This window comes from Phytophthora ramorum (assembly GCF_020800215.1).
Source record: "Phytophthora ramorum isolate Pr-102 chromosome Unknown Phyram_PR-102_s0014, whole genome shotgun sequence".
Lineage (NCBI taxonomy): Eukaryota > Oomycota > Peronosporomycetes > Peronosporales > Peronosporaceae > Phytophthora > Phytophthora ramorum.
In genome coordinates, this window is record NW_027150660.1 from 1,445,855 (window position 1) to 1,464,268 (window position 18,414).

The 18,414-nt window shown below is 56.4% G+C and overlaps 9 protein-coding genes across 9 annotated transcripts; 5 read left to right on the plus strand and 4 right to left on the minus strand.

Annotated features, from left to right (window-relative positions):
- Positions 1–1,886: 1,886 nt before the first annotated feature.
- KRP23_12309 (uncharacterized protein) lies at positions 1,887–3,502 on the plus strand (the record flags this gene model as incomplete). The annotated part of the gene is made up of 5 exons (XM_067882911.1): positions 1,887–2,050; positions 2,127–2,163; positions 2,232–2,513; positions 2,623–2,814; positions 2,888–3,502. 5 exons carry the CDS (start codon positions 1,887–1,889, stop codon positions 3,500–3,502), a joined length of 1,290 nt encoding a protein of 429 aa, XP_067739918.1.
- Positions 3,503–4,754: 1,252 nt separating this feature from the next.
- Positions 4,755–6,266, minus strand: KRP23_12310 (Pyruvate kinase; the record flags this gene model as incomplete). Its single annotated transcript, XM_067882913.1, has 1 exon — positions 4,755–6,266. The coding sequence occupies one exon, from the start codon at positions 6,264–6,266 to the stop codon at positions 4,755–4,757; it is 1,512 nt and encodes a 503-aa protein (XP_067739919.1).
- A 766-nt stretch (positions 6,267–7,032) lies between these two features.
- Positions 7,033–8,544, minus strand: KRP23_12311 (Pyruvate kinase; the record flags this gene model as incomplete). Its single annotated transcript, XM_067882914.1, has 1 exon — positions 7,033–8,544. One exon carries the CDS (start codon positions 8,542–8,544, stop codon positions 7,033–7,035), a length of 1,512 nt encoding a protein of 503 aa, XP_067739920.1.
- A 2,342-nt stretch (positions 8,545–10,886) lies between these two features.
- KRP23_12312 (Pyruvate kinase) lies at positions 10,887–12,732 on the plus strand (the record flags this gene model as incomplete). Its single annotated transcript, XM_067882915.1, has 3 exons — positions 10,887–10,889; positions 10,982–11,027; positions 11,213–12,732. 3 exons carry the CDS (start codon positions 10,887–10,889, stop codon positions 12,730–12,732), a joined length of 1,569 nt encoding a protein of 522 aa, XP_067739921.1.
- A 412-nt stretch (positions 12,733–13,144) lies between these two features.
- Positions 13,145–13,711, plus strand: KRP23_12313 (uncharacterized protein; the record flags this gene model as incomplete). Its single annotated transcript, XM_067882916.1, has 1 exon — positions 13,145–13,711. One exon carries the CDS (start codon positions 13,145–13,147, stop codon positions 13,709–13,711), a length of 567 nt encoding a protein of 188 aa, XP_067739922.1.
- A 121-nt stretch (positions 13,712–13,832) lies between these two features.
- Positions 13,833–14,243, plus strand: KRP23_12314 (uncharacterized protein; the record flags this gene model as incomplete). The annotated part of the gene is made up of 1 exon (XM_067882917.1): positions 13,833–14,243. The coding sequence occupies one exon, from the start codon at positions 13,833–13,835 to the stop codon at positions 14,241–14,243; it is 411 nt and encodes a 136-aa protein (XP_067739923.1).
- Positions 14,244–14,431: 188 nt separating this feature from the next.
- On the minus strand, positions 14,432–14,764 carry KRP23_12315 (PHD finger-like domain-containing protein 5B; the record flags this gene model as incomplete). Its single annotated transcript, XM_067882918.1, has 1 exon — positions 14,432–14,764. The coding sequence occupies one exon, from the start codon at positions 14,762–14,764 to the stop codon at positions 14,432–14,434; it is 333 nt and encodes a 110-aa protein (XP_067739924.1).
- Positions 14,765–15,343: 579 nt separating this feature from the next.
- Positions 15,344–16,039, plus strand: KRP23_12316 (High mobility group protein 1.2; the record flags this gene model as incomplete). Its single annotated transcript, XM_067882919.1, has 1 exon — positions 15,344–16,039. The coding sequence occupies one exon, from the start codon at positions 15,344–15,346 to the stop codon at positions 16,037–16,039; it is 696 nt and encodes a 231-aa protein (XP_067739925.1).
- A 602-nt stretch (positions 16,040–16,641) lies between these two features.
- On the minus strand, positions 16,642–17,886 carry KRP23_12317 (Phosphoglycerate kinase 1; the record flags this gene model as incomplete). Its single annotated transcript, XM_067882920.1, has 1 exon — positions 16,642–17,886. The coding sequence occupies one exon, from the start codon at positions 17,884–17,886 to the stop codon at positions 16,642–16,644; it is 1,245 nt and encodes a 414-aa protein (XP_067739926.1).
- Positions 17,887–18,414: the final 528 nt, after the last annotated feature.

An 18,414-nucleotide genomic window follows, 5' to 3' on the forward strand; every position in this document is an offset into this window, starting at 1 on the left:
GTTGTTGACGACGGTCCACTTGTTGTGGACCATTAAGCTGGGCACGCGTCCAGTCTTGATCGGGATCCCGGCGTCCTTAAACTTGTGTAGCCACAACATGTTTTTGGTCTGGAGCGCGCTTCGCTCGTCGACAATCATGCGAACGACGCAGCCGGCTTCAAGCGCCTTCAGTATGGCCTCTCCAATGCGATCATTCGTAATGGACATGTGGCAGATGTCCAGCGAACCCCGTGGTCTAGCGGCCAGGCCAAGATAGTACACGACCTTGTCCTCGGCGTCGGCGTCTCGAGAAAACCACCGCACTGACGAGACGTTTCATGCAGGGCGCGTGTCCAGCATTCCGACTTTCCCGGATAAAATCAAAATTATCCAGATCCACACTTTCCTGTGAGACTTGATGAGGTCGACAAATTCAGAGCGAAAAGTTTGCCAAACCTGTAAAACCATATGCCAAGCAAATATCCATTTCCACAGGTTTGGCAAACAACCGCGCTCAATTTGTCGATTTCACTATACTTTGTTCAAGTAATTCTGAAAACGAATTTTCGTTCCGCTCTGAATTTGTCCACGTCATCAAATCGCGAAGGTTACCTCGTTAAATGAATAGAATATTACATTCTAACAGAGGGCCTCTAGAAAACCATAGTGTTGCAGAATGAGAGCGGCCGCAAAACCGCTCTGAATTTAAAACAAAAAGGCTATTCAATGGATCTGCATCGCCAATTTCAGGATAAAAAGCTAATTTCACATGGGCCAAATGATTTTTTGGCAGCTTCAACTAAAACGGAGGAAGATTTATCAAAATTGTCCTAGAAAAAGTGTTATGTTTGTAATATGAGAATGGCAGATAAATACTACCACATTACTAGTTTTGTTTTAATATACACTGTACTGTTATTTTAGACAATTAATTGCGTTACCAATTATGTTTCTCAACATTGCCTGGCAATGATTGCAATTATTAAAGTATGCATCTCCGACGTGCCTACGCTTTATCATAGTACTCAAATAGTACCAAGATAAAACTTTTTTTTAATGCATTCATTTCTCCCGGTTGTAGAGCACGCCGAGAAGAAATGCAACTTCTGCGATGGACGGGATTCTCACGCGCGTTGAAGGCTAAGCAAGTGCAATGGGCCTGGACGACGACGAGATGCACGAGCGGCGCAGTGAGCTCATAGATGGAGAAGGTGTTCCCTGAGGATTCGTATCCAGACACCAGCGCGTACGATAAATTTCCAGTGGTTCTGTTCAACGGTATGGCCAGCGGTCTCGAGCGGAAGAGCGACGCCATCAACGAGTTCCTGGTCAGTGTCTTCGTCAGGAGGACTATAATACCAGCAAAAGTGCAACGTGTGTAGCCATCTCTTGCCGTCGTCCTGTTGCCGTCGCTCCAGATGGCACCAATGACTGGCTGGCAGCAGCTGGGGCCTGATAATCTCCTGGTTGTCACATGGGAGGATCCTGAAGCTCAAACTTTGTCTTGTTTTTCATGTTTTGGGCGACGACCTTGGTAAAAGTTGGCGTGGGGGGGGGGGGGAAGTTGCAGTGCCGCTCTCAGGGCGCAACAGCTTGTTGTTGTTGCACACGGCGTCGCGAATCTCCTTTGGACGCGTAATGCAATTCTCGAGATGGTGGAGAGGCGCAAGCTGCTGGGTTTGGTATAGGGCCAGCTGCTCCATCGATCAAGCCTTCGTTTAACGTCGCCCAAATGCGAGTGTTGCCGAATCAAGAAGAGGCGCAAACTACTCTGCAAGATGCCATTGCCAATGGCTACTTGTACTGCAACTGCAAGGCGGTCTCCACAGTAATTGTTGCAGTCGGCAAGCGCAAAAGAGCTTGCCCTTGGGAGCTGAGCCCCTTGCCCTGACCGATCTCTGCAGAACATGCGTTGGTGGATGAAATATGCTGCATGGCGGGTTCATATGCTGTTCGCGAGGTTTCGCGCGAGGGGGCCAAGTGGGTTGAGCGAAACTGAATTTGGGCCAGAAGACGGAGTCGCGGTTGTTGCGCGTGCTTCGCTGCTTGCAACTTGGCGCCAAACAACCAGGTACGAGGTGGATGTTGCACCCAATGGCTTGGTTTTCGCCTTCTCGACTGACCGCGTCTTGTTTCCTCTCCTACAGCCACTCCCCTATCGCTCCAGCAACATTCCCGCAAAATGTAAGCTGCCGCTAAACGCTTTTAGTAGATGTTGCACGCGACTCACGTTTTGCGCGAAACTGTTGCAGCGCATGAGCTCCAATCTACCGCCCACGTTGCCCGTGGCGATTAAAAAGGAGCGAGACGCCCAGTCGCCCCTGGCCAGCTCCATGCGCAAAGACAGCATCGGCTGGGGCGCCGACGACTTCCTGGGCATGATTTCGCATACGCCGCCGGCCTTTTCGCCCGGCAGTTTGACCATGCCCATGACCAAAAGAGGCCGCAGCGGGAGCATCTCTAGCCGCCTGCTGAGCGCCTCGGACCTGGAGGAGCGCGGCTACATCGACAGGTACCAGAAGGGCGTGCTCAAGGTGCGTTTTTGCAGCTTATTGCAGCGTTTTACAGCGTTTTGCAGCGTTTTGCAGCTTTTTGCACAAATGTTGCATGTTCGCTAAGATTTTTTCTTGTTGCGCCACTTAGGATCTTATTATCAGTGGAGACGAAGCCCTGCAAAAAGCGCTGGAGAAATTCGACGCAGGGGACCCCACCACGCTTGAAGCTATGTTAGACAGCGGCGCGCTGAACCGGAAGTCGTCGTCAATTGATCTGTTGGATGATCTGGATCTCGGCTTCCTCAATGTTGGATCTTTGGGAGACACGCCCAAGGACGAGGTGGGATTTTTGCAGTTTTCCCCATTTTATTGAGATACTTTTGTTGACTGTTTTGTGGACTTTTGGATGGTAGTTCCAAACGGGTGCACGGAACCAATCGCTGGATGAATGGGACGAGCTGGGCTTTGATTCTTCTTTTGCGGACGTCTCAGCGCGGGATATTCTGGACGGAGAGTTCTACAGCTCGTCGCTGGGTGCATCTTTGCCCAATTCGTTGCCGTCCATGGGACTTGGCATCACTCCGCCCGCAGGTTTCAGCTTTGCAGAGGATTTTTTGGACAACCAGGTCAAGACGGAGCCAGGCCTCAAAACGGACGGCAAAAGTGCTGCTGCGAGCAAAAGTGCGACTGGCGCGGCTTCAGCTGCTGCTTCTGCTTCGAGCTTGTCAACGTCGAGACCCATTGGAATTCCAGGAGCTGCGGGGTCGGGAGCTGCGCGGACGTTTGGCGGAATCGATGGCGGTAAGGACAAAACGGGCCAGAAGCACAACTTTGTCGGTGCCTACTCCCCGGACTCGAGACGGAAACGCATCGAGAAGTTCCTGGACAAGAGGCAGAAGCGCGTATGGCGAAAAGAGGTCAAGTACGATGTGCGCAAGAACTTTGCCGACTCGAGACTGCGGGTCAAGGGTCGCTTCGTCAAGAAGGAGGACGAGCAGCTTCTGCGCGAGCTGCTGAGTTTTACTTAAGTGGAGGCGTTAACCGCCAAGCGGCGGTGGTTGCCGGGTATGCAGCCTTTTTTACGATGAATAAAGTACGTCAAAGCGTTCTGTAATCGACAACCACAGGACGGTGATATTGTGCTTATCTCGATGCAAGTGTACTTCCTCGGTGCGAGGTTGATCAAGGAATGGCTGCCGTCAACGGAGACCGTTGACGCAATCGCGATAGCTCGCGTTCCCGAAGCACTGCGACATCGGATGAAAATTTAGCTGCAGGCTCAAGTCGCGAGCACAAAATGGCGGCAAGTGGCAGTAGCTCAGGGCATCAGTAACGCATAGTAATATAGTATCACTACAAAATACTAGCACTATAGTGTCAGTATTATTAGTTGGTCGATGCTGGATCTACAGCTACTGTAGTAGCCAGAAACTTGTTTGATGAATCCAATAGTACTATCGAACTACTCCTGCCCACTCTGGGCTACAAGTTGGATTTTATCAGGGAAGGCTGCATTGATTTGAGTCAAAAAGGGTGCTCTAGTGAAAAGGGTGCTCTACATTAAGACTATTCCGGTACAACCAGTTGCTCGCCATCTACGGTGCCAGACTTTTTTTTATAGTACTAAGTAAAATCCTTCAAATTACAGTATTTGACTCAAAAACATTAATATAGGAATTTGTAAAGATCTACCGGTACATATCGGTATCATGTGAAGCGGGCTTTTATTTGGAAGGTCTTTAATTTGAGCGCATCCGTTTCCTGGTTACTTAAAAGTAGAAGTACTATAGTGTAATACCGAACTACTGGCTATGGTCCACATTCTCGAAGATGCTGCCACTTGCCGTCCACATAGTCCTCGTTCTCCCAGACACAGAGTGTCTTCTGTCCATCTGTCTCTTTCTGCAAAGCAAATGTCCAACTGGACGGTTGTCTTCTTGTTCGGGTGCTTGCCCGCCTGTCGGAGACCTTCGGGGACTTGCAGCTCGTACGTGTCCACCACAGCTTCATTAGGGCACCATACGGAGATTCGCAGGTTGCTGTGGTAGGTTGCGCGTTCAAATTTCAGTGTCCGCCAACTCGACGCAGAACATGAGCATTTCCTTGGTTGATTCATCGACGCTCATCATGTGTCGGTACTCCACAGCAAACACCTTCTGGTGCCACCAACCGATCGGCATTGTGCCGATGACCAACAAGTCAAACAACAGGTCGAACAACCAAACGTGCGACCCAAGTATTGCTTTTTTTATTGGGCTACGACACTAGTCTATTATACGCTTACTCGACGTACAGCACCTTCAGCAGGTTCGTCGAGCCGGACCTAGCCTCCGTGATGCCGTGCACGGCCACAACAGCGTCGCCGGTCTTCAGCCAGCCGAGTTCCTTGCCAGTCTCCGTGGCGCGGTACAGGATCGAGTCCGTGCCGATCATCGAGCCCACGCAGCGAGACACAACACCCTTCACAAAGCCCTCCGTCTGGCGAGCAGTCTGCTCCAGAGCCGTCAGCACCAGCACCGGCATCTGCGGACGGTACTTGGCAACCAGACGAGCAGTGTTGCCCGTCTCCGTCAGCACCACCAGCATCTTGGCGTTGATGTCGATGGCCGTCTTCACCGCCGACGACGCAACGGCCTCCGCCGTCTGCATCGGGCCGTTCACCTCCAGCACAGCGTTGCGCAGCGACTGGTACACGTCGTTGTAGTGGATGGCGGTCTCAGCCTGCAGGCACGTCGCGGCCATCACCTCCACAGCCTGGCGAGGGTAGTCGCCGTTGGCGCTCTCACCCGAAAGCATCACGGCGTCCGTGCCGTCCAGCACGGCGTTGGCCACATCCGTGCACTCGGCGCGGGTCGGGCGGGGAGCCGTGATCATCGACTCCAGCATCTGCGTGGCCGTCACCACCGGCTTGCCGGCCAGGTTCGCCTTGCGGATCATCATCTTCTGCGCGAGGAACACCGTCTCGGGAGGGATCTCCATGCCCAGGTCACCACGGGCGACCATGATGCCGTCCGTCTTCTCCAGGATCTCGTCGAAGTTCTCCATGCCCTCGTGCGACTCGATCTTCGAGATGATCTTGATGCCGCGGCCACGGGGGCCCAACACCTTGCGGATGTTGTCGAGGTCTTGGCCCGTGCGCACGAACGAAGCGGCAATGTAGTCGACACCGTGCACCAGACCGAAGTTGATGAGGTCGTCCTCGTCCTTCTCCGTCAGCGTCGGCAGCAGCACCTTGCAGCCGGGAAGGTTCATGTTCTTGCGCTCGCCCAGGGTGGCAGTGTTGTTGGCACGGCACACAATACCCGTGTCCTTGATCTCCGTGACGGTGAGGACCAGCGAGCCGTCGGCAACGAGCACCGAGCCGCCAACCTGCACGGACTGCGGCAGCTGCGGGTACGAGCACGCGATCTTGGTCTCGTCACCGAGGAACTCGTAGTCCGTGGTCAGCTCGATGAGCGCGTCCTTCTCGATCGTCACCTTGCTCTTGTTGGCAAGGAAACCCGTACGGATCTCGGGGCCCTTCGTGTCCAGCATGATGGCCACGTTCTTGGTGGGGCGCTTGGCCAGCGCGGCGCGCAGGCGGGTCAGGCAGGCCAGGTGGCTCGCGTGGTCGCCGTGCGAGAAGTTGAAGCGGGCCACGTTCATGCCGGCGTCGATCAGCTCCAGCAGACCCTCCTCGGACCAGCATGCGGGGCCCAGCGTGCAGAAGATCTTGGTCTTGCGCTGCACGCCCTCGACTTTCTGCTTGATGCAGTTGGCGCTCTTCAGGTTCAGGGACAGAGCAGCAGACATGGTGGTCTAGATGAAGGTATGGATAGAAGGAGAAGTCACTTGAGTGGTTCTTGTTCAAATGCAGAATGAGCAAAGCTTTCTCGTAACAGCGCGAAAGGCTTGACACACCTGGACACTCTAAGAAGCCGCCCATGGCGAGCCAGGCTGCCTGGTAGACAATAGAAAACCGTTGGAGTGGAGGCAAGTTGCTGCGCTTTTTTACATTGCGATGTGCATGCGTGGTGCTCAGGGGCCAATGTTCAGGAACAAACGTTGCAATCAAAGTGTCCCAGTTAAAGCAGCGGTCTGCTGTGTGTCGTTTCTAGTGACGTTGCGTGGAGAGCGAGCATAGATTAACTAGTACTTCGAGGTATATACATGTAGTTCAGGCTAGGGCAGCAACGTCGAACAGCACGCATGAAGGCAAATGAAATGTGCCCACTTTTTTTAAAACTAAAAGTCATTTGGTTCGCTTCAAAAGAGCGAGCACTCCTGCTCCCGAGCGCACAACCGAGCTGACGTGGCACGTCAAACGAAATGCTGCTTGGTTCCTGTGCACTTCTTTGCCGCAGCTCTCTGACCAGATATCTCCGTCGTCGTGCCCCGAAAGACCGATTGCTCATGTGGAGGTCAGGTTGTCCTCCAGATTAATCGCTCGAAGATTAATACCCGGGACTTGTCCTGTACAATTTGACATTCACCAAATTCAGATGCACCAACCCAATTTCAATAGATCAACGATGTCGTTTATTCATTTCATCGCTACTGGAATACACAGTCACTACAATTACTCGACGTACAGCACCTTCAGCAGGTTCGTCGAGCCAGACTTGGCCTCCTGGATACCGTGCACGGCCACAACAGCGTCGCCGGTCTTCAGCCAGCCGAGCTCCTTGCCAGTCTCCGTGGCGCGGTACAGGATCGAGTCCGTGCCGATCATCGAGCCCACGCAGCGAGACACAACACCCTTCACAAAGCCCTCCGTCTGGCGAGCAGTCTGCTCCAGAGCCGTCAGCACCAGCACCGGCATCTGCGGACGGTACTTGGCAACCAGACGAGCAGTGTTGCCCGTCTCCGTCAGCACCACCAGCATCTTGGCGTTGATGTCGATGGCCGTCTTCACCGCCGACGACGCAACGGCCTCCGCCGTCTGCATCGGGCCGTTCACCTCCAGCACAGCGTTGCGCAGCGACTGGTACACGTCGTTGTAGTGGATGGCGGTCTCAGCCTGCAGGCACGTCGCGGCCATCACCTCCACAGCCTGACGCGGGTAGTCGCCGTTGGCGCTCTCACCCGAAAGCATCACGGCGTCCGTGCCGTCCAGCACGGCGTTGGCCACATCCGTGCACTCGGCGCGGGTCGGGCGGGGAGCCGTGATCATCGACTCCAGCATCTGCGTGGCCGTCACCACCGGCTTGCCGGCCAGGTTCGCCTTGCGGATCATCATCTTCTGCGCGAGGAACACCGTCTCGGGAGGGATCTCCATGCCCAGGTCACCACGGGCGACCATGATGCCGTCCGTCTTCTCCAGGATCTCGTCGAAGTTCTCCATGCCCTCGTGCGACTCGATCTTCGAGATGATCTTGATGCCGCGGCCACGGGGGCCCAGCACCTTGCGGATGTTGTCGAGGTCGTGACCGGTACGCACAAACGAAGCGGCAATGTAGTCGACACCGTGCACCAGACCGAAGTTGATGAGGTCGTCCTCGTCCTTCTCCGTCAGCGTCGGCAGCAGCACCTTGCAGCCGGGAAGGTTCATGTTCTTGCGCTCGCCCAGGGTGGCAGTGTTGTTGGCACGGCACACAATACCCGTGTCCTTGATCTCCGTGACGGTGAGGACCAGCGAGCCGTCGGCAACGAGCACCGAGCCGCCAACCTGCACGGACTGCGGCAGCTGCGGGTACGAGCACGCGATCTTGGTCTCGTCACCGAGGAACTCGTAGTCCGTGGTCAGCTCGATGAGCGCGTCCTTCTCGATCGTCACCTTGCTCTTGTTGGCAAGAAAACCCGTACGGATCTCGGGGCCCTTCGTGTCCAGCATGATGGCCACGTTCTTGGTGGGGCGCTTGGCCAGCGCGGCGCGCAGGCGGGTCAGGCAGGCCAGGTGGCTCGCGTGGTCGCCGTGCGAGAAGTTGAAGCGGGCCACGTTCATGCCGGCGTCGATCAGCTCCAGCAGACCCTCCTCGGACCAGCATGCGGGGCCCAGCGTGCAGAAGATCTTGGTCTTGCGCTGCACGCCCTCGACGTTCTGCTTGATGCAGTCGGCGCTCTTCAGGTTCAGGGACAGAGCGGCAGACATGATGGTCTAGTGGTGTGCGAAGTTGGGGGCTTGGGTGGTTCTTGAGCAAATGCAGAATGACGCGTATCCCTGCAAACCGCAGACGCCCGCCGAAATCCGCTGGACGAGGGGGAGAGCGAAGAGAGCGGGCGGCCTTCAGCTGGTTTAACCTGCAGAGCATGTGCAAGGTGTACTCCACGTGTCCCCAATGCGTCTCAGAGACCGGCCAACCTGCGCGTAACTATGCAAAACCTGTCTCCTTGTCACTTGATTTCACTATAGCAGAAGCCGTTGGTGCTTGGTGTGCACGCATCGCCGGGGCATAGTACCCAAGCAGAATGACGAAAGGTGGCTATATAATGAGCATCAGATAGTCTTCAATTGTCGGTCTTGAATCTCGAGACCGACGGCGGAACGCCACTTTTCGGCGTGGAGGCTGGTTAGGCTGCGGGACAAGCCGTGCACAGCTCGAGCCGTTCATATGCTGCTGTAAGACACGTTGCTGGGGCAAGGCGTGCAGCACTGCTGCAGCCGAATTCGAGGCAAGCATGGATAGGGCCAAATCTGCGACAGTTGGCGCAGCAACTTTGATTGCTACGGCCCGTGATTGCTCCTGGTTTGAATGATCGACGTCAGCCGACGACGCTTTTTGCCAGTCCGCCGAAGAGATCGAATCTCCACTCTCGCTACGAGAACGCCGCCGAAGAGCAGCAATGCTGTGCTCAACCCGCGGCACGCAGATTAAATCTCGCCAAAAAAGATTAGAGACCAGCTGCCAGCGCGACGTCGGATCTGCTCGACAATGTAGACCGAAAGCTGCTGCAAGCCACCTACATCGGCTCAGAAGAAGGTCTGCTGCCGGGCAGGCGACGCGGTGTCAAGGGCGACAGTTCTGGAGCTGGACCGCGAGCAGCAGTAGGCAGCGGGGATGGTTCCTCTGATACCATGGGCTCTGCAACTACTGAGGGGCTGATCTTCGCTGCGTCGTGGGGACCGTAGACTGAAAACCGCAGCACGCATGGAGACTCTCCATTGGAGGGGAAGATCACGAGGGTCCGAGGCAGATCCCAGCAGAGAGGGCGCCGATAAAGGGGATACATGTAAGTTGAATCTGTAGGCATTGTTGCAAGCAGCTCTGCTCTACACAGCACCACAAAGCGAATAGACGCCAAGCGTGTACGCGTGGATGCAGGCGTGAACCTGCTCGCGAGGAGTCCGCGACTTGGATCGCATTGATCGTTGTACAAGTTCTCTCAGGAGAAGGAAGCGTTTGTGTGGGGGTGGATGGTGTCGAACCCGAGTGCTGTGCGAAACCCGAGTGTCCTGGCGATCGCTATCGAGCCATAAGGCAAGTTCATCGCTCGTCATCGCGGCCGCCGAGTTCTGTTGCCGGTGCTATACAAGACTGCAAGATAGGAAGTTGTGCTGCGTCTAAAGCGCAGGTACGTATCCTCCATGAGCGACGTGAAATTCAGAGGAGCGAATGCGACTGCAGGCTAAACAACGAGCGCTGCGAAAGCTCTTTCGAATGGCAACCTTCACTGATACTCGGTAACTCGATTCAGCAAAAGGTGGTGCGGGATGAAGCACTCTGGGTCAGAAGGTGCTAGGCGGTGCATTGCCCACGCCCCCGCAGAGTTGGCATGGCCCGGTCTTTTGTGCGTGCACAGCTACTCAGAGTGTTGTAAAGCCATGGCGATGTCGACACACCACCCGAAGGGACATCGATGCCGAAGATGCAAGCAGTTAGTCGGTCCAGCGGGACACCAATTTGAAGCATTCCGAAGTTATTACTCAGCACTGATGATAATAACTGCGATGCAGCACAACGACTCTAAATAGCATGTGCTCGTGCACGGCACGCGAGAGAACCAGGCACCTCAGATCGCCCACGAAGTATTTTAATGCGGAGAGCAGACGAACTTCGTCAACAAAGGCTGAGGTGGTCCCAACGGCACTCTGCTGGTGTATTTGGCCATCAGCGGTAAGAGCCCATAATATTGTTTGCATCCGACGAAGCTGACGACCCGGCTTAGTAGCGCGAGCACTGTAGCCTTGTGAATCACAACGAGTCGTGCGCGAAACATGTTCATCGCCGCACCCTCTTTCTCAGCTTTACTGCCATCTTAGCGGCAACGGCGCGCCGTTATTACAACTTACCGAGGTTAAGATGACGGCTAAATGCAGACATGAATCGCGCAGAGAGCGATCGCTAACCTTGTGCGATGCAGCACTCCATCAGGAATAGCGCCAAGTTGAACCATAATCTCCACATCTTTTCAAGATCCTTTCTTGGAATGATACCTACAGCTACAGAACAGCTCATCTCCGTCGCATACAACCTCCTAATCAATCGCCACTAGATGGTCACTATAGTGTCGCTGTTACACCCGTTCTATCTGTAGCATCAGTGCATGCCATAGCAGCCAAAGAAAGATTAGGCTCATTTTGCTTTTAGCCCCCCAAGGAAGAAGAAACCACCGCCCCGCGACGAAGCAATCGAGGTAAAAATGGCGAAGTGCCGTGTCCGTTGGTGACGCCATCCCCGCCGCCAAATCCCTTTTCGCCTTAGACATGGGCGGCGGCGTGGCATCTCGGCCGATCGGACCAGGACGTTGCTACAGTGCGGGAGGCTCCTTTGCAAGAGGGAGATACCTTCATAACTAATTCTCCTCTGTGTGCGTTGCAGCCATGTCAGGAGCACTAGGACTGAGTCAGCAGGGCGTCGAGCTTGAGAGCATCATGCGCAGCGTCGAGGGCGTGGAGCGCAAGACTCGCATCTTCTGCACGCTGGGCCCGGCCTGCTGGTCCGAGGAGGGTCTGGGCGAGCTCATTGACGCTGGCATGAACGTGGCCCGCTTCAACTTCTCGCACGGCGACCACACGAGCCACGCCGAGTCGCTCAACCGCCTGCGTGCGGTGCTGGCCACGCGCCCGCACAAGAACGTGGCCATCATGCTGGACACGAAGGGCCCCGAGATCCGTACGGGTTTCCTGGCTAACAAGGACAAGGTGACCATCAAAAAGGGCTCGACACTGGAGCTGACCACGGACTACGAGTTCCTGGGTGATGAGACCAAGATCGCCTGCTCGTACCCGGAGCTCCCGCAGTCGGTGAAGGTCGGCGGCTCCATTCTGGTGGCTGACGGCTCGCTCGTGCTCACGGTCACGGAGGTGAAGGAGGATGGCGTCGTGACGACGGCCAATAACACGGCCACGCTGGGTGAGCGCAAGAACATGAACCTGCCTGGATGCAAGGTGATGCTCCCAACGCTGACGGAGAAGGACGAGGACGACCTGGTGAACTTCGGTCTGGTGCACGGCATCGACTACATCGCCGCTTCGTTCGTGCGCACGGGTCAGGATATCGACAACATCCGCGAGGTGCTGGGCCCTCGTGGCCGCAGTATTAAGATTATTGCCAAGATCGAGAGTCAGGAGGGACTCGAGAACTTCGACGAGATCCTGGCCAAAACCGACGGCATCATGGTCGCCCGTGGTGACCTGGGCATGGAGATCCCGCCAGAGAAGGTGTTCTTGGCGCAGAAGATGATGATCCGCAAGGCCAACATCGCTGGCAAGCCCGTGGTGACGGCCACGCAGATGCTGGAGTCGATGATCAAGGCTCCCCGGCCGACGCGTGCCGAGTGCACGGACGTGGCCAACGCCGTGCTGGACGGCACGGACGCCGTGATGCTTTCGGGCGAAACGGCCAACGGTGACTACCCGACGGAAGCCGTGTCGATGATGTCCAAGATCTGCGTGCAGGCTGAGGGTGCCATCCACTACAACGAGCTGTATCAAGCTCTGCACAACTCGGTGCTCGACACGTATGGCCAAATGGACACCCAAGAGGCCATCACGTCATCGGCTGTCAAGACGGCCATCGACATCAACGCCAAGATGATCGTGGTGCTGACGGAGTCGGGCAACACGGCGCGTTTGGTTTCCAAGTTCCGTCCTTCGATGCCGGTGCTGGTTCTTACGGCTTTGGGTGGAACTGCTCGACAGGCTGAGGGCTTCAATAAGGGTGTCACTGCTCGCTGCATGGGCTCCATGATCGGCACGGACTCGATCCTGTTCCGCGCCACGGATCTGGGTAAGCAGTTCGGCTGGCTGAAGTCTGGCGACAACGTCGTTGCGTTGCACGGCATGGTGGAGGCTCGTTCGGGCTCGACCAACATGCTCAAGGTGCTGACTGTGGAATAAGCAGGCGGCGCACCGATCCAACCTGTCGACCGGGCTCTATCAGACGAGGTTGAGACCGCAAAAACACAAATTCTAATCAAGCCAATGTAGCTTCACTATGCAATGCAATGGCATGTTGTCCTAAGGTTCGTCCGCTGCACGAACACCAAAGGTATTATAGTCTTTGACCACTTCCTGCCTTGCGACACTGCAACATCGGCGAGATCCGCATGGCACCTGGTCCTCTCATGCAGCCACAGCAGTATCACCTGCAATGCATGCTTCGAGTGGTTGAACTGCAGCCGCCATAATTTCGAAATCATGTTGCCGCAGTGCTTTTACCAGGGCTGTACATGACGCCAGACAGGCTGTCTTCCCCGCTTTCGATCACTTTATAATCACCGTGTAGCAGGGCGAGTAAACCAAATCATTAATGGGGAAGAAGGCGAAGCGCGGCAACAATACGCAACTGCAGACGGCACCATCAAAGGTTGAAAGCCCCGCGTTAATGCAGACCCAGCCACCGTGTGACCAAGCCAAACTCCGCACCGACCTGACCGCCTACATGGGCATCGCTAATGCACTGCGGGCGAAGCGCAGCGAGATCTACGAGGCTGACAGACGCGGGAAGCTCAAGGACCCGCTAGCTCTTGAGATGTCTCTCGAAGTGGCGAAACTCAAGCGCTCAGGCGACAAGCTGCGGCTGGCAGTTTGCGAACAGCTTCGAGTGCTCATCAAGGAGGCCCACCACTATTTGGAAGTGACATCTAAGCAAGCCCTGGAGGAGAAGAAGAAGGGCTCTACTGAGACGAACAGCAAGTTCTCATTGGAGCTTGCTGACAAATGTGCCGAACTGCTGCATTCCATCACTTTCACGGCCATCAAGGAGGAGATCTTCGAGAAGGAGCGCCTAATGCGGAATGTCCGCTTGCACGGCGGCAGGAGCTCGGTGTATATTGAATTCCGCAGCCGCTGGCGAGTGCGTCCACGGTCTTGGTGAACAGAAAAGATGGTAAAGGCAAGTTGAAGTAAGAGTGATGGTCGCTTGGTTTCCCTTTTCGCCTTTCATTCCGCACGCACTCGTGGATTTCCCTCCATTCGAGCACAAGTGCAGTGACGCCATGAGTGCAGAATGCAAGCAGCAGCTACTCGATAAGCTAGGCGACGACTTCGACCACGTGCGCGAGAAGCTGCGGACGCTGATCAAGTTCCACGACATCATCGGCTTCGAGATGAACAAGCTGCACGCCGAGCAGACCGAGCGAGCCGCGCGAGACTTGGAGACGGAGAAAGTTGAAGCTGGTCAGCGCCTTATGAGCTGTCTGCGTGTCATCGCGGCTAAAGAACAAGATCTGCCTGACGTCGACGTCGAGTACGCTGGGGAGAACGCGATGCTCGTCATCCAGCACCTCGTGGCATCGCTCCAGCGCGCCACTGAGACGAGCAAGAGCCTGCAGACGCGCAACAACAAATTGCAACTGGACATCCTCATGTTCTTCCTGGTGACGGCTATCTATATGTTCACTCGCTAAGACGACGAGAAGGACGGCTGGCCGAAATAGCAAGCGTAAAGCAACGAGAGCTGGCCCAGCACGGCGCAGCAACGATTCCAAGACGCCACCGATAACAAGTGATGAATATTTCTTTCTCGCCTCTTGTTGCTGTTATTTCTTGACCCGCTCCACCCACAGACACCGCCCGTCCGTGGGGAGCGGCGCGCTCAGCGTTTCTTAAAGCCGTACTTCTTGCGCTCGTAGAAGAGGTCGGTCTTGGAGCTACCCAGGTTGACGATCTTGGGGCAGCCGTCGCGGTCCTTCTCGAGTTGTGTGCACTCGCGGCAATAGTAGGCGTCTGAGATACCGGGTCCACCACAAATGACGCAGCGGCCCTGGTACGAGCCGTAGTTGCACTCGTCGCAGATGCGCACCAGCGTGCACGGACGCACGTACGAGTCACAGATCACACACTTGCCGTCGTCCTTCTCGCACAGGCGGCCGATGGCCACGCCGGGCTGCTTGCGGCACATGACCAGGTCGGGGTGGTGCTTCGCCATGGCTGCTGCTGCTGCTGCTGCTGTTGCTCTTCCAGTTGATCGGCGCGTTTGGCTAATGAAGTAAAACAAATACTATAGAACAGCATATATCTACCTATCATATGGCATAAAGGGCTCTCAGGTTGCGAGGAACATAGCTCTTTACCAGAGTTGCCCTCCACTTGCACTCTCCTACAGCTTGCCACCTCGAAGCACCAGCCTCCGAGCAACGGCGGCTATTGTCGTGCATTTAGCTGCGCGTCGTGGAGGACCTCCACTGCGGACGAGGTGAAGCCAACTTTCAAACAGGCGCTCGACCAATGTGGATCGTTCGCGCCTTTTCCCAGACGGATATGTCCCTCATCAACTGCCCGTAGAGGTCATTAACCCGCGGAAGTGACGAAAAGTGCACACGGATTGCAGGACGCAGTTCAAATCGTCAAGGAAGAGGAGGGATGACACGCCAGTGAGGCTGGGCGACAGCGTAAAGAAACTTCTGCGGGATAGGGTTCCCAAGATAATTTGTATGGCATACAAAAGCCCGCATTCTCCCTTTTGCCTGCGCTGACTATAGGCATACTCAAGCGAAGTGAAGGCACAATGGAACCTCTGGCGGCGAGCGAGCATGGCGCGGGCGCAGCGTGGGCCGCTATCAAGACGGAGGCCGCGGGCGGCAAGAAGCGCAAGCGCCTGCAGAAGAAGGCGCCGGGCGCGCCCAAGCGCGGAAAATCCCCGTACATCCTCTTCTCCATGGAGAAACGCGAGGAGATCAAGGCTACCATGCCGGATAACTCCAAGGTCACGGACGTGATGCGCGCCATCGCCGACGCCTGGGGAAAGATGACCGACGAGGACAAGCAGCCGTGGAAGGTGGCGGCGGAGGCTGACAAGCAGCGCTACGAGGAGGAAATGGCGGCCTACGACGGCCCGCTGCGTGTGCCGAACAAGCGCGCCAAGAAGCACCCGGATGCGCCCAAGCGCGCATCCTCGGCCTTCCTGTTCTACAGCCAGGTCATGCGCCCGCGCATCAAGGCCGAGCACCAGGACATGAAGAACACGGAGATCTCGAAGCAGCTGGGCGAGGCCTGGTCCAAGGCCACGGACGAGCAGAAGTCCCCGTTCGTGGAGAAGGAGAAGGTCGACCGCGCCCGCTACAAGCGCGAGATGGAGGACTGGAACAGCCACAAGGCAGAGCGCGAGTTCAACGAGACCCAGCAGCAGTACAACAACTACGCGGCCATGACTGGCTTCGACCAGATCAGCTACACCGGCTCGTACTCGACCACGGAGGTGTAAGGAGTTTTGGGTTTTTGGTACACTCCTCGGCTTGTGCTACTGCGCTGCTCGTCGGCTCGAAGTTTTCCTGCCACCTGGTCCGTGCCGGTATGGCAGTCGTCCGGAGCCCGCGCGAGGAGGAAGGTGCACACCACTTCCTGTCATTGCATTGTGTACGTAACGTATCCTTCCCACAGCATATATTCCTTTCAACTTTGCGTCGAGTCTTGAGTCTTGATTGCTTTCGGCTGGCAGCCTGGCGAGCCCAAGGCAAGGTATCCGCTACGTCTGATGGCACAGGGGCCCAAAGACGAGTCGGCTTCATTGCCGCGTGGCGACACTTTTTTTCTGCTTGGTGGCCATTCATTGGCAACGCTGGCAACACCATCGAGCGCGCATGACGCAGCGTCGCAGCAGCGGCTCTGTCGTGTAACGCTGGCGTCTCCTCTGTGCACGGATCGGAGGCATCTTCAAAGGCTTTGCGTTGGATTGCGTTGAACTGCTGCAATGCAATGCCCGCGGTTGGTGCTAGGAATGCTATGTATTTGTTGCGATTAGTTGGAACGAGAAACAATTGACTACAGCCCGCTCCTCCTGGCCGAAGGATCGGATGGCCGTGCCATTCACGCCGAAGACAGAGCGTCCACACCGGGGAGCACCTTGCCCTCCAGGAGCTCCAGGCTGGCACCGCCGCCCGTGCTCACGTGGCTGACCTTGTCCTCCGTGTTGAACTTGACGCAGCACGTGGCCGTGTCGCCGCCACCGATGATGGTGGTGGCGCCCGCCTCGGTGGCCTTGACCACAGCGTCCATGACAGACTTCGTGCCGTTGGCGAAGGCCTCGAACTCGAACACGCCCATGGGGCCGTTCCAGACGACGGTCTTGGCCTTGGCCACGGCGACGCTGAACGCCTCGCGCGACTTGGGGCCGACGTCCAGGCCCATCCAGCCGGCGGGGATGCCCTCGTCCTGGGTGGCCACCTTCTGGGCGGCGTCCGGGGCGAACTTGTCGGCGATGACAAAGTCCTCGGGCAGGTGCAGGGTCACGCCCTTGGCCTTGGCCTTCTCAACGATCTGAGGCACGATCTTGGCGCCCTCAGCGTCGTACAGCGAGTCGGCGATCTCCATCTTGTTGATCACCTTCTTAAACGTGTAGGCCATGCCGCCGCCAATGACCATCTCGTCCACCTTGTCCAGCATGTTCATGATGAGCTGGATCTTGTCAGCGACCTTGGCGCCGCCCAGGATGGACACGAACGGGCGCTGCGGGGCGTCCAGCGCCTTGGCGAAGTACACAAGCTCCTTGTCCAGGAGGAAGCCGGCGGCCTTGATGGGAAGGTCCACGCCCACCATGGAGCTGTGCGCGCGGTGGGCCGTGCCGAACGCGTCGTTCACGTACACGTCGCCGAGCTTGCTGAGGCTGGCACGGAAGGCGGCCACGGCCTCGGGCGAGGCCTTGACCTTGTTGCCCTCAGCGTCCTTGCCCTTGCCCTCCTCTTCCACGTGGAAGCGCAGGTTCTCCAGCAGGATCACGCTGCCCTCCGCGGGATCGGCGCACGCGGCCTCGACCTCGGCGCCAACGCAGTCCTTCAGGAACGTCACCTTGCGGCCAAGCTTCTGCTCCACGGCCACGGCCACGGGGGCCAGCGAGTCCTTGGCCTTGGGCTTGCCCTCGGGGCGGCCCAGGTGGCTCATGAGTACCACAGCCTTGGCGCCCTGGTCCAGCACATACTGCACCGTGGGCAGCGCGGCGTCGATGCGCTGCGTGTTGGAGATGGAGCCGTCCTGGGCGAAAGGCACGTTGAAGTCCACGCGGATGAGCACGCGCTTGCCCTTGACGTCCACGTTCTTGATGCTGAGCTTGGCCATGGTGGAGACGGTTGGTCTGCGGTCTGTCGACTTCGGAGCGAATTCGAGAATGAGATCTTCAGGCCAAGATACGCTGGCGCTCGTGATCTTCAATACCTCGTCAAACCCGGTTCAGTTTTGGATACTCTGTCTGAAAGGTAAACGAACATATATTGGTTGGAGTATGGGACTGCAAGAAGCGATCGATTTTGAACGTGTGATACCCTCTACGATATTTTCATAGACTGCGCAGTAGCTGTGAAAGCGTGTCTGCTGTACGAGTGAGGAATCTTTGGTTTGACAAGCCAAAGCTCGATTGCTTTCCCGAGCTCGCCGACGAAGCGCGTGTGCAAAATGTAAAGAAATGCGGCATACTTTAATCAAGAGAAAGCAGAGAAACGTGGCGCGCGTGTCGCGTACTGGTGTGCCAACACCAATTAGAGCCTGCGACGTGTGACGGCGATGATAACGTCGCCGTGTTTGGTGACCATGAACATTGCACTCCGCGAGCTGCTTGCAATATCATAGTAGCGCTGCAACGAGCAGTGC